At 49.3% G+C, this 14,449-nt stretch overlaps 1 protein-coding gene across 1 annotated transcript; it reads left to right on the top strand.

Moving 5' to 3' along the window:
* Positions 1-282: 282 nt before the first annotated feature.
* LOC121153775 (carcinoembryonic antigen-related cell adhesion molecule 6-like) lies at positions 283-12,220 on the top strand. The gene is made up of 9 exons (XM_040976521.1): positions 283-346; positions 1,179-1,538; positions 3,516-3,785; positions 4,143-4,397; positions 7,120-7,392; positions 9,636-9,759; positions 10,892-10,977; positions 11,027-11,058; positions 12,101-12,220. Exons 1-9 carry the CDS (start codon positions 283-285, stop codon positions 12,218-12,220), a joined length of 1,584 nt encoding a protein of 527 aa, XP_040832455.1.
* Positions 12,221-14,449: the final 2,229 nt, after the last annotated feature.

Here is a 14,449-nt window from a genome sequence, read left to right as displayed (position 1 = left end):
GGTGGGCAGCTTGTCTGTCACAGGACAGCCCTGCTTGTCAAAGCGTGATCTGGGAAACCCAAACTTAGAGTTAAAGGAGAAGGGTCAAGGAGGCAGGACTGAGAGGGAAGGGCACAGGGAGGCCTCCTGGGCAGAGGGCCCGCCCCCAGCCCATGTGACCCTGTCAAATGCTCCTGTTCTGGAAGGAGGCTCAGTGCAGAGGCAGGCAGGACAGCAGAGCTGGGAGCAGCTGGAGCCGGGAGTGTCTCTCCAAGAGGGAGGTCAGAGCAGACAGCAGACGCCATGGAGAGCCCCTCAGCTTCTCCACACAGAGGCCATGTCCCCTGGCAGGGGCTCCTGCTGGCAGGTGAGGGGGTGTGCAGGGGTGGGTGGCTGGGGACACAGAGACCAGCTGGGGTCTCTGGGGAAGGGAAGGGCTCTAAGAGGGGACACAGGGCTTGCCTCTGGAGCTGAATAGAGGAGGGGGAACCTCAGCAATAGGAAATGCTCAGTGAGGGGCTACTGGGAAGGGCCAGGAGAGCCTCCGCTGAGCTGTTCTCCTTGTTAATTACCATAGCTCAATACATTTTTAAAAATGACAACAGTAACAGTTTCAGGGTGATGCTCTAAATAAAAGCACAGCTGAGGCCTAAACTCCACCCTCAGCCACTAACCCAGAAGTTAACATTCACACACCCAGGTGTACAGGACCAGGGAACATTCACCACTTCACACCTAGGTAAATACAGTTTGTCCAGGCACAGGGGCTGCAGCTCATACTAGACACATCCCCGTCCTCATGGAGCTGCCACTCCATTGGGGGAGGAGACAGATGAGCAGAAATCCAGGCAAGGTCAGAGCAGGGAGAGGTCAGAAGTGATGACTCAGTATCTCTGAGAGCTGGTCAGGAAGGGGGCTCCCAGGCTCCCTGGCTGTGAGCAGGATCCAGGAACAGACCCCTGGGCAGGAGTGCTCCAAACAAACAGAAGTTCAGAGACATTGAAGGAATGGAGATCATGTTGCTAGGTCTTGACCTAGTAGGAGACACAGCAGACACAAATACACACTCATATAAATATGCAAATATCTTACACACACAAGGCTGAGGGGTAAAGAGATCTGCCTAGGAGCCAGGACACCACATTTCCTCCCAACATACAGGTCTCCATTTTGACTGATTTCTCTCCCTTCCTTCGTAGTCTCACTTCTGACTGTCTGGATCCCGTCCACCATGGCCGAATACATAGTGGAACCTGTACCGCCCATCGCTGCTGAAGGGATGGATGTGCTTCTCCTCCTCCACAGTCCACCACAGAATGCTGAATACTACGCCTGGTATAAGGGGGAAACACCTGATGCAAGTCTTCGTATTGTAACATACACAGTCCAGGGCAGCAGTGTTAATAAAGGGCCTAAATACACAGATAGATACACAATATTCCCCAATGGATCCCTGCTGATCCAGAACGTCATCCAGGACGACACAGGAAACTACACCATAGGAGTCATCGATGATTCTTTTGTTCCTATATATGTAACTGTACAGCTCCACGTATACTGTAAGTGTCCCCTCTGTGTCCTCCGGGTGTCTGGGCAGGGAGCATTCCATCTATTTCACACACATAGGGTTATGAGACCTGTGAGGTTCCTGTCTTGCCCCTCTGCCTCTTGTCTTGTGCTGGGTTTTGAGCATTTAGTACAGAACACACCCAGGGAAGACAAACTTCTGAAGACTGGAATTCTTTCCAGAAGCCAGACCCTGTGATATTTTGCTGAGAGGGAACAGTGATGGGGGAACTCAGCAGAAGGACATCAGGCCCAGTCCAACAACCCCCTAAACCCTGACCATGAGAAATACCTCACAGGACTTGATCAGGGCCTGGCCCAAAGAACCCACGGGATCCTCACAGGGAAGTTCGACTCTCTAGAAGTCCCTACCCCGGGTTCCTGATCTCAGGTGATCTGGGGATCCTGGCCCAGGCCTGGGTTTTGGCCTCCTGGGCAGGGCTGATGAGCAAGGCTTTGTCAGATTCCCAAGCTCTGTGGTTCTCTGGTCACCAGCAAGGATCAGCCCTCAAAGAGCCTTCTGTGGGCCAGAGCGGAGTTGGGTCCTTCCCCTGAGACTCAAGAGGGAGACACAGAGGGGCAGTTTCCCGTCCAATAGCTGACTGCTTTGGGGCTTAGGAGACTCAGCAGGAAAGTCATCAGGCATTAGGCTTAGGGAATCTAAGAGGAAAATATTAATAGATGTCATGTATTTGGGCAGTTCCTCTATGCCAAGCTGTAGACCAGACCCTGTAAATATTTTTTAAAGATTTATTTTTATTGCACAGCCAGATATACAGAGAGGAAGAAAGACAGAGATGAAGATCTTCCATCTGTTGATTTACTCCCCAAGTGGCCGCAATGGCCAGAGCTGAGCCAATACAAAGACAGGGGTCCAGAGCCTCTTCTGGGTCTCCCAAGCAGGTGCAGGGTCCCAAAGCTTTAGGCCATTCTCAACTGCTTTTCTAAGGCCACAAGCAAGGAGCTGGAAGAGAAGCAGGAACAGCAGGATTAGAACCAGCGCTCATATAGAATCCTGGCAGGTGTGAAGCAAGAACTTTAGCTGCTAGGCTATTATGCCAGGCCCAGGCCCTGTAAATATTTTAAGGTTAATTTACAGAAAATGACAAGCCAAATGCCATTTGATTTTTATCCCATTAAGGGAAAACTGAGGTAAAAGGAACTACATTTACTGAAACTAGACCTCATAAACCACGGCTGGGAAACCTAAGGCTTGCCCAGTTCTGTCTAAAGTGACAGCCCTGTTCTCCCTGGTGAAGGACAGCTTTTGCCTGTCCCCCTCATTCATTCTTTTTTTTTAAAAGATTTATTTTTATTATTTTTTATTGGAAAGGCAGATATACAGAGAGGAGAGACAGAGAGGAAGATCTTCCATCTGATGATTCACTCCCCAAGTGAGCGCAACGGTCGATGCTATGCTGATCCGAAGCCAGGAGCCTCTTCCGGGTCTCCCACGTGGGTGCAGGGTCCCAAAGCTTTGGGCCGTCCTCGACTGCTTTCCCAGGCCACAGGCAGGGAGCTGGAAGGGAAGCGGGGCTGCCGGGATAGAACCTGTGCCCATATGGGATCCTGGGCATGCAAGGCGAGGACCTTAACCACTTGTGCCACCGCGCCGGGCCCTCATTCATTCTTGATAATTCCTTGGACTTTTTTTTTTTTTTTAGCCTTTTTTAAAAAAAGATTTTTTTAAAAAAAATATTAGTTCATACCTGACAAAGTCTGTGCGCCTTCCAGGCAGGGGGAGCACATGGGTGTCACTTTCCCCGACCACCCAGGTTGTCATGCAGCTCTCTCTCTCTCTCTTTCACACACACACACACACACACACACACACACACACACACACACACCTGCCTGGTTCTTTTAGGACTCAGGTTGGATGGATGAAAAGAGATGCCAACTTTGATAGAAGGAGGCTTTCAGAGGAACCAAAGAACCCACACAGGGTGATCTTCTTTGTTCCTGTACAGACACCCAACTTAGCAGCAACGATACCCAGCCCATCGAGGGCAAGGAATCTGTAGTGTTAACCTGTGAACCTGACATTCCGGGCATGACCTACCAGTGGTACAAAGATGGCAAGGAACTCCAGGAGATCCCTGACAGGCTGCAGCTGTCCTCGAACAACAGGATTCTCACTCTACTCAATGTCACCAGGGAAGACGTGGGAATCTATGAGTGTGAAATCAGCAACTCAATGACTGTCATCTTCAAGAACTCACTCACCCTGAACATTTCTTGTAAGTAATGTCTCCTCCTCCATGCCTGGGCTGCTGGCTGAAACCCGCATAGCCAGAGGCCAGGCCACTTGGGTCCATCCCACGTCCAAGAATAAGGACTCTCATCCCTGGCAGTGACTTCCTGTCTCAGGCAAATATGGACAGGTTTGGCCTTGAGCTGAAAATGGAGAGGGGGCTATTCCTGCCTGGAGAGGCTCTGGTCATACACCTATGATGGAGAAACGGGTGATTGTCCCAAACACAGGCATAGGGGTGTGGTTGGGACACAGCTCTGAGGGATAATGGGGACTTCTTCAGATCAGGAGCATCCCCTCCCTTCTGATGACACTCTCTGTGGCTCTATTCTGTTCACTCCAGATGGCCCGGACACCCCCACCATTTCCCCTCCAGAGGAGAACTACTGTTCAGGAACCAACCTCAGCTTCTTGTGTGACACAGACTCTTACCCACCTGCACAGTATACTTGGCTCATCAATGGGCAGATCTGGGAATCCACTCAACAACTCCACATCCTCAACATCTCTTTGAGTGATAGCGGGTCTTACACCTGCAAGGCCTATAACTCCATCACTGACGTCAGTAACATCACTGTTAAGAACATCACAGTCCATGGTAAGTGGGCCCTGCAAGGTCTGTGCTAAGCCTGGGGATGGGCAGTGGAGGCAGGGGGTATGGTTAGCATGATCTATGTAGGATTTGAAGAGAATAGCCTAGAAGTAATTTCCCAGTTTGTGTCCACAGGCACTCCAGACTTCCTCTGAACCCTCCCCTCCCAACTCCACCTCTGAGTCTCTCATCTCCCCTGGTTTCCCTAACTTCTCCTGGCTGGAATGAAGAAGGGTGGGGGAGGGGTTCCCTCAGCCCTGGAGAGACCAAATTAATGAGAGGGACTTCACAGAGGAGTGCAGAAGGGTCCTCAGTGAGTTACTTCTTTCTGCCACCAACTCATCTCTTCCCATCACCTCTTGGTTTTGTTTCACCTGCAGCATGAGCTACAGGGAACGTAGGAGGCTTTGAAATGCTCTCACCAAGATGGGGTTGAGCTGCTCAGAGCTCTGCTCCCTGCTCTGCCCTGCTCACCTGGAGACTGGCAGGGCTCTGACTCCATCTGCGGTGGCACTGGGAAGGGTGAAGAAGGGGCTGAGATAGGCTGGAGCACCCACCGGGTCAGGAAGAGAGAGTGTTGGGGCAGACACATCTGCACTGTATTCTTTTTTCTCTTGTTTTATTTTTCTGCACTGTATTCTGGTTCTGTGGTCACAGCATCCCTGCTTTGGGTCCCAGCACATGGGATGCAGCACAGGGGAGTGAGTGATGCTCACTTGGGGAAGCTCATTGTGGAGTCTCCCTGTGGTGGAAGCAGCAGTGCCAGAAACTGCAATTCATGAAGAGGATGAGGATGCTGTCTTCTCTCTGAGGACTTCCTGCCTCCTGGAACTCTAACGTTAGGAAGTAAAAGCTCTCTTAGGTTGGAAAATCCTTTAGATTAGAACCCTTCAAGGGGCCAGAGCTATGGTGAGACAAGTAAAGCTGCCAACTATAGTATCAACATCCTATATGGATGCCAGTTCGAGTCCTAGCTGTTCCACTTAAGATCCAGCTCCCTGATATTGTGCCTGGGATAGTAACAGAGGATGTCCCAGGTCCTTGCATTCTTATACCCACAGGGGAGACCCTGAGGAAGCTCCTGGTTCTTGACTTCAGACTGGCTCAGCTTTGGCCATTATGGCCCTTTGGACAATGAACCAGTGGATAGGAGATCTTTCTCTCCCTCTGTTAATCTACATTTCTCTTTAAAAAAAATATTTCTTTATTTTTATTACAAAGTCAGATATACAGAGAGGAGGAGAGATAGAGAGGAAGATCTTCCGTCTGATGATTCACTCCCCACGTGACCACAACAGCCAGAGCTGTGCCGATCCGGAGCCAGGAGCCAGGAACTTCTTCCAGGTCTCCCACATGGGTACAGGGTCCCAAGCCTTTGGGCCATCCTTGACTGTTTTCCTCAGCCACAAGCAGGGAGCTGGATGGGAAGTGGAGCTGCCAGGATTAGAACTGGCACCCATTTGGGATCCCAACACGTTCAAGGCGAGGACTTTAGCCACTAGACCACGCCGCCGGGCCCTTAATCTACATTTCAAATAAATAAAACAAATTTGTTTAAAATAACCCTTATAGATCCTGATGTTGTCAAGATTGGACAAGTAATCTTCATTCCTAATAACTCATTGAAGAAAAAGGAAACATCCTCTCTCTGCATGTAAAGCCACTTTACCAGGAACAGCCACAATCATCTGTAAAAAAAATATATATTTCTTTGAAAAACAGACTGATAGGAAGGCACATATGTATGAATGCATGGAGAGGATCTGGCGCGGTGGCACAGTGGTTAAGGTCCTCGCCTTGCACGCCCAGGATCCCATATGGGCGCCAGTTCTAATCCCGGCAGCCCCACTTCCCTTCCAGTTCCCTGCCTGTGGCCTGGGAAGGTAGTCGAGGACAGCCCAAAGCTTTGGGACCCTGCACCCACGTGGGAGACCCGGAAGAGGCTCCTGGCTTTGGATCGGCATAGTATCGGCCCATTGCGCTCACTTGGGGAGTGAATCATCAGATGGAAGATCTTCCTCTCTGTCTCTCCTCTCTGTATATCCGCCTTTCCAATAAAAATAAATCTTTTAAAAAAATGAATGCATGGAAAGAGAGAGAGAGAACAGAGAGAGAATTATCTCTCTACTGATTCAGATATATCATTTCTGATTCCCTCTCCAAATGGCTGCATCAACCAGGGCTGGGCCGGGCTGAAGTCAGGAGCCTAGAACTCCACTCAGGTCTCCCACAGGAGAGCTCGTCTGCTGCTGCTTTCCCAGGTGCATTAGCAGGGACCAGGGTGGAAGCAGAGCAGCTGGGTCTCAAATCAGTTCCCATAGGGGATGCTGGCATCATGGGCAGCTTCATCTGTTATGGCGTAATGCCAACCCCTAACTTGATCTCTTAAGAGTCATTGGAAGGTTTTGCAAAAGTTCCTGGAGAATCATTCTGCTTGACCATGAAACTGCTGATGCCATAGGCTGAGAAATTTCCAGCACAGACACTACAGGGCTATCCGGGGAGCTGGTCAGGTCACTCTGGGAGCTTTGAGGTCAGAGGCAGGGACAATTCTCCCCTTACAGACCAGCTGAACAGACACGTGGCCTCTACAGAGGGTCAGGGCTGTCCTCTGGGTCACATCCACACGCTCACTCTGCATTCTGAGAGTCGGCTGAGATCTCTGAGAGGAAGGAGGTCCAGATCCCAGGCCCACCCTCACCCAGCCCCTTCCTTTGTTATCCCACAGAGACAGTAGCACAGCCATCCATTCAGGTCAACAACACCACAGTCACAGAAAAGGACATTCTGGTCCTGACCTGCCTCACAGCTGAGCCTGTAATATCCACCCACTGGATCTTTAATAGCCAGAGTCTGCAGCTCACAGAGAGGACACGGCTGTCCTTGGACAACAGCACCCTCACAATAGACCCAGTCATGATGGAGGATGAAGGGGAGTACCAGTGTGAGGTCATTATGGGCTGTTCCAGCAAGAGTGACCCTGTCAGGATAGCAGTGAGAGGTATGTGACCCCTCAACCCCTCTGGCAATCCCACTGGGAAGATGACTCTAACAATGGTGTATAAAATGGGTAAAAGTCCCGGGGACAGAAAATGTATTCAAAGAACCTTATAGTTAAGAGGCCTGCTCTGAATCAAATACACTTCATTTCTTAGTCCTGGATTGGCATTTCCTGTAAGACCTTACACAAGATTGCTTTCTCTTTTTTTCTTTTTTTCTTCCTTCTTTCATTTTAGTGAGGAAGGGAAGCTTGTGCTAAACTCTATATGAAATTTACAATTTAGTCTTTTTTTAAAGATTTATTTATTTTTATTGTAAAGTCAGACATTCAGAGAGAGGGGACAGAGTGGAAGATCTTCCATCTACTGATTCACTCTCCAAGTGACTACAATAGCCAAATCTGTGTTGATCCAAAGCAAGGAGCCAGAAGTTTCTTTTGGATGTCCCACATGGAAGCAGGGTCCCAAGGCTTTGAGCCATCCTCAACTGCTTTCCCAGGCCACAAGCAGAAATCTAAAGGGAAAGTAGAGCAGCCAGGACATGAACGGGTGCTAACATGAGATCCCGGGTATGCAAGGGGAAGATTTAGCCACTAGGCCATCATGCTAGACCCAGAATTCTTTCTCTCTTTTTTAATTAACCCCTAATCCTATGACTAGGAAGATTTGTTTCCTTAAATATTTTCTTATTTTTCTTTGAAAGGCAGATTTACAGAGCAAGACAAACAGAAATAGAAAGAGAGCTCCTCCATCTGCTGGTCTGCTCCCCAAATGGCTGCAACACCTAGAGCTGGGCCAGTCCTAAGTCAGCAGCCTATAGCTTCTTCCAGGTTTCCCATGTGGGTACAGGGAAAACCTATACCCACACTCAAGCAATTCTCACTGCCTTCCCTTGCCATTAGCAGGAAGTTGGATCTGAAGTTAAGCAGAAGGGACTCAAGCCGGTGCCCAAACTGGATGCCAGCACAATAGGCTGAGGCCTAACTTACTAAATCATAGTGCTGATCCCCCTAAAATTCTTAAGATCTGGTAACCTCGGGCCCAGCACGATGGTGCAGTGGTTGAAGATCCTCGCCTTGCATGCACCGGAATCCCATATGGGCGCCGGTTCTAATCCCGGCAGCCCCACTTCCCATCCAGTTCCCTGCTTGGGGCCTGGGAAAGCAGTTGATGATGGCCCAAAGCTTTGGGACCCTGCACCCGTGTGGGAGACCCGGAAGAGGCTCCTGGCTTCAGACCAGCATAGCATTGGCCGTTGCGCTCACTTGGCGAGTGAATCATCGGACGGATCTTCCTCTCTGTCTCTCCTCTCTGTATATCCACCTTTCCAATAAAAAATAAATAAATCTTTTAAAAAAAATCTGATAACCTCAGATTCTTCAATTGAAAACTGAAGTAAGACTATCTACTTCATTATATTGCTTTAAAATTTAATATGATAACCCTTCAGCAAAATGATAGAAAATGTTCCATTCTATAGCTTCTATTATTAATAGTACAATCACTAACCTAGGAGAAAGGTGGGTTCTAGACCCACCTCTTACTAGCCATATGTATTTGGGTAAGATTTTTGCCATTCCAAGGTTTTTTTTTCCTAAGGTGCATCCAAAATGGAATTAGATATGAAAAATATGAATTAGGGAAGATGTCTGTGTGCAGAAATGGGTTGGGAGTGGGAGGAGCCTGGGAAAACAATGACACCAGAACGCAGATCCAATTCCTCTGAAGCAGAAACAGAAGAAGCATAGAATACGGTACAGTTTAAAATGGAAGTTGACAGGGAGTCCCAAAGCCAGTCACCACCAGAGGAAATCTGTGTCTGTCTCCATTGGGCTGGCTTTTATCCTTACACTGGGAGCACATGGGAAGTGTGGTCCCTGCACAGAAGGTTGTGAATTCAGAAACAACAGCCAGGGTCTTACGTGGGTTAAGTCCTTGACACACAGACCTGAGAGCTACATACCTATGGCTGGACACGAAGAGGGATGCAACCATGAAAAGGCAGGAATCTAGAACAGGCAAAAGCAGCCACCAGCCTTTTTCACATTCCCTAAGCCTTCAGAAACATCTACATTCAGAAAGACAGAATTAAGGGAGGCCTCATGACCACTAAGAGGGAAAGTGACAAGGACTCAGTAGTCTCAGTCATCCTCCCAGAAGATTATTCCCTGAAGGACAAGCTGTTCCTCAGGGCATGCTCACAGTCAAATACTTTCAGATTTCACCTTCGTCTCTTTTTGCCCAGCTATGGATACAGAAAATACTCACCTCCTGCCTGGGGCCATTGCCGGCATCGTGATTGGAGCCTTCGTTGCCGTGATCCTGCTCTGCATCCTGGCCTACTTTCTGTACTGCAGCAAGACCCGCAGGTAGGACAGCCTTTCCTCCTGTCCCCCACGTCCTCCAAGGCTAACTGCCAAGCTGGGAGAGAGAAAGGACTCCTTCAACTCTCTCTCAGGGCCTGGGTCTCCCCTGCTTCTCTGTGGGAATTCCTGCAGGTGTCTTTTCCACTGGGTCTTCATGGTCACTGAGCCCTGCTGTCTCTTTCGTCCTCGCCTGTTCTGCTGCTCCATCCCCAGTCACAGAAGGAAACAGATGAGGCAAGAAAAGCAGCAGCAGGAGCAGGCGACTCCTATGCTCTGCTGACCGGTGCTGCAGGAGGGACAGGACAGGAAGCCAGCCTCAAGGAAAGCAGTTTAGAGAGCAAATAAAGTAACCAAAAAAATATAAAGAACCACCCCTGGAAAAACTAAATGGGGAAGACTATAGGGTGGAAGCAGCCAAGAAGAAACGCACCTGAATCTAGCAAACAGGACAGGAGTCAAGGACTAGATGGGGTTGTGTTTAGATGGAAGTGAGCCCTGAGAAGGAAGGCAGTGACCACGAGCATCCACGAGCCCCTTCCCAACCCAGATGCTCTGCTCAGGAATAGCAGTCAGTGTCTGACGTTTATTTAGGGCAAGTGACCAGCTCCATCTCACACAGTACAACCCCTCAGCCTCCAACCACAGTGAGTAAAGCCACTCACCCAGTGAGGACTGGAATGTTCCCACTCACCCTGTCCTGGCCGGGAATCTTAGATTCCTAAATCATTGGATACCTTCTGATTTTGTGCAAGGGGGTCCCCATTTCCCAGTCTTAAGTTGACATAGGTCATAGGTCGTCATACCCTCCTCAGTCACAGGAGTCCCCTGGGGCACTGCCCCTCTCTGCCTGGGCCAGGCAGGTCTGAGAAACACCTCCTGCTCTGGAAGCCATTTCCTCATCCTTACTCCTTCCCCTCCTGCCTCTGTCATGGGTGTGGCCCTCTCCCTTTGGTCCTGTTCTGCTTTGGGTGCTGTGGACTTCATCGCCATTCCCTGCCACTGCAGTATGCTGCTGAGGAGCACTCTGGGCAGGAATCAAGGCCTGGTGAACTGTTAGGCACCTCCAGAAATGGCCTGGGGCCTCCTGTGGCTCTGCCTCTGCTCTGCACTGGCACTGGTATGCGGGTCTGCCCAGGGACAGATCACGGGCCACCTTCACCACCACCACCACCTCCCCCAACTCCCTGCCACCTCCTGTCCTGCGAAATCATAAAGTCTCAGGTCAGCTTTGCACTTCCATGCAGTAACAACTCTTCTCTGGCTTCCTTAGGTCAAGACCAGTCTGACACTTCACCTGCAGAGGTAAGAAAAAGCCACTTTCCTGACTCATGTTCTCATGGAAATGCCCCTGAGTAGAGTGTGTAACCCTTGAAGACACAAATTTGAGACCAAGCTTGGTCAAATTCCTCAATGCAGCAACAGAAAGGTGTTGGTTAATCACTGCTGCGACTCTGCCTCATAGCAAGAATGTGCACTTTGGAATTCTCACACCTCAAGCTGAAGTCCTGGCTGTGGTTTGTAGAAACCTGATGACTCTGGGGAAGGACCTTGACCTGTCTGAGCCACAGCATTCTCATCTGTAACTCTGACACTCTGGCTACTTCCAGGAGAGGCCAGGGGGATTAAACAGGATAACGGTGTAAAGCACCCCTCTTCTCAGCATTCAAAGGGATCAGCCCCAGTCAAGGTGCTAGCAGGCTGGCCAGCTCAGAGAACATGGAAGTGCCACCCCAGCTTGCCCTGGGCATCTTTCCAGTTTCTGACCTATGCTGGTTGTAATAAACCAGTCAACAATTTTTTTAAAGTAGGAGTAATTTCCATTCTGGTGGACCTGTGTTCTGTGTACTTTATTGCATAATGTTATAGTTTTCCTTACTTTTTTTTTTTACTTTGCCTTTCAATAGAGTACTTGTATGTTCTGAAAACTACTGCCATATTAAGTTCATTTTCACAATGTATAATCTCACAAGTTGAGTACACACACCCATGTAAAATATGCCAATGTGAAAAACCAAGACACATTGCAGGAACGAACCCAGTCATAGCCCCCCCAAAGAGTAGCCGTTCCCCTCAGGATGCTGCTCTAGACTGCTGGGAGTGGCTTAGCACATCCTTATACTTGTCTGGCTTATTTCATGCCACACTGTTTTATGCAATTCATCCATATTGTTATATGTATTGATAGTTGGTTCATTCTCCTTGTATTGTCATTTTTCACTGAACTCCAGCCCTTCTCCAAAGTTAAACGTATCAAAGAGGTGACAGCATGTGGTGCTGGACCACACAGAGCAGGGAGGCCTGGCCCCTGGCAATGATCTAACTGATGGCTGCTCATGCTTTGCAGATCCACGAAGTCGCATATTCCTCCCTCAACTTCCATGTCCTGCAACCTAAGCAATCAACGCCAGCCTCCCTCTCCCCTGGAGCCACAGACACAGTTTATTCAGAAGTCAGAAAGAAGTAAAGGAACCTTTCCTGCTCACCCTCCTGATGCACTGGGTGTCAGGAGCTCTCTCTATCCTCAGAACACAGAAGAACCCCCACCCCACCCAGCACCACCACCACCAGGGCGGGCACGCTGCCTGGTCACAGCCCCTCCCTACAGCATCAGCAGATGGGAAGGCACATCCGGAGTCAGCAGGAAACCCAGTCTTCCTCGCCACTGGAACTGGCAAAGCCGACTTCGGGACAGAGTTACCAGGACCTCCCACCAACCTCCCCAGTCTAGACTCACTTTAATTCACCTTCTTAGGCCACACATTTCCTTCTCACTTAGCCCTGTCCTACCAGAGTCCACCTTGGATCTGCTGCTACCTTGAAATTCTGTCCTTTTCCCTGGAAGTTTGTGTGCCAGGAACAAAGAGAGAGAGAGAGAGAAAATGAAATAGTGCTGGTTCCTGTCATCTCTGCAAAGGCTCGAGCTCAAGCACCTTGCTGCTGAGCGGGAACACCACCTAAACCTCGGGCAAGTCTGCCTCCAGAGAACACAGCTGAAGCAAAGTGGGGAAACACTGCCAAGACCCACAGTGGACAACACAGACTTGCATTTGCCTCTTGATACCTTCACAGCCCTTAAGTGCCCAGAAAGGGAGTAACCAATTACAGCTTCAGGGGGGATCAATTTGTAAAACACACAATCAACTAGGAAAAGAATCAGAGAGCTATGGTCAGAGCTTATTTAAATTATGGTTAAAGAATGAACAATTTGGGGTGCTGTTTTTTTCTCTTTCCTCTGAGACATTCTGTCATTTTCATTTTTGTAACTGCTTAGTTCTGTGAAATGGGGGAGTTACGTAAGCCAATCTCACTGCCTTAGACAAAAGAAGCCACCAGACCCCTGTGGGTCCCCTGGCCAGCAGAATCTCCAGGCTTCTGTCAGGTGCTGCACACGGAAAATAGTAAGAGGTTTTCCTCCTTCGCACCTAGAAATGGACCCAATTCTGTTTCCCAGCTGTCAGGCTCGCGATCAACCACTCTTCCACTGCTCTTTCTGCCTGTGTGTTTCCTGTCTGCCCCACTCACTTTCTCAGGAAATCTTGACCTTGGTCATGGTGGGAGGGCACACTGCTGTTCACACGGGCACCTTGTTTACACCCAGAAAGCTGCCCTGGTGCTGGTGCCCGCTTGAGGAGTTGTAGCACGCAAGCGGGGATTATTACCTGGAGTTTCAGTGCACTTTATGGCTGGAAAAAGAAGCAAGCATACTTCCCATCAGGTGCTGCCGCACACAGGGATCTGTCTGGGGCTCGAAGGAGAAAGGCTCTGCTCGATATTGGCCGTTACCTCACACCATGCTGCAGAGGCCTGCTCAGGAGAACTAGCTGGCAGATCTCCACTCTCAGGGACCTCTTTCAGGGTTTCCTAACCCTGACATGGACTGTAAATATCCCTGCCGTGTTGAGTTATTTAATTTTCCCTGTAATTTTTGCAAAATTTGCTCAATATTTATAATAAAGATTATATATCAGATATTAACATGTTGTCTCATGAATGACATTCCTTCAGATAATGTCATCTTTACAGGCACAAGAAAAGAAAATGTTCCATGGAAAGTCAGAGTAAGCCTATTTGTAAGACTACAGCACTTCAACCAGTGGACCAGACAATCAGCTAAACTCATTTGCACAGGGCAGGCGCTATGCTGCCACCTGAAGTGCTGGCATCCCAAATGGGTGACGGTTTGGGATCTGGCTGTTCCACTTGCAACCCCTCGGCACGCTAATGCACCTAGGAAAGCAACAGCAGATGGCCCAAGTACTTGGGCCCTGGACCCATGTGGCTACCCTGGCTCCTGGCTACAACCTGGCCCAGCCCTGGCTGGTGTCGCTATGTGCGAAGTGAACCAGCAGATATCAGAGATCTCACACACTTTGTCCCTCCATTCTTCCTCCATCTCTTCCTATTCTCCCTCCAGTAACGTTCAAATAATAAAATAAATCTTTTTAATATCCTGTCTTGTCCTTGTTATCAGTTCATTCTTTCTGCTCTTTCAGAAGGCCAGATCTCTTCTGCATTTATTAAGTCACGTGTATGTGCTCAGCTGATGAGGGTGACAGACTGAAGCAGACCCCAAACTAGCTGGTGCACACTAGACCCCAAACTAGCTGGTGCACACCCCAGGCATGGAGCTAGACTGCTGGATTCAAACTCTGCCCAAGGGGAAAATCACAGGCAGTGGAGTCCAGTCTTGGCG

The sequence above is a fragment of the Ochotona curzoniae genome, unplaced genomic scaffold (assembly GCF_017591425.1).
Source record: "Ochotona curzoniae isolate NIBS_2020 unplaced genomic scaffold, NIBS_Ocur_1.0 contig_2699, whole genome shotgun sequence".
Lineage (NCBI taxonomy): Eukaryota > Metazoa > Chordata > Mammalia > Lagomorpha > Ochotonidae > Ochotona > Ochotona curzoniae.
This window is presented reverse-complemented; position numbering and strand designations above follow the sequence as displayed.

Bases quoted from the DNA above. Each gene is read 5' to 3' on its own strand.
- LOC121153775 (XM_040976521.1), top strand. From the start codon at position 283: ATGGAGAGCCCCTCAGCTTCTCCACACAGAGGCCATGTCCCCTGGCAG. The intron at 347-1,178 runs GTGAGGGGGTGT...CTTCCTTCGTAG, and splicing joins GCAGGGGCTCCTGCTGGCAG to TCTCACTTCTGACTGTCTGG. The intron at 9,760-10,891 runs GTAGGACAGCCT...GGGTCTGCCCAG, and splicing joins TACTGCAGCAAGACCCGCAG to GGACAGATCACGGGCCACCT.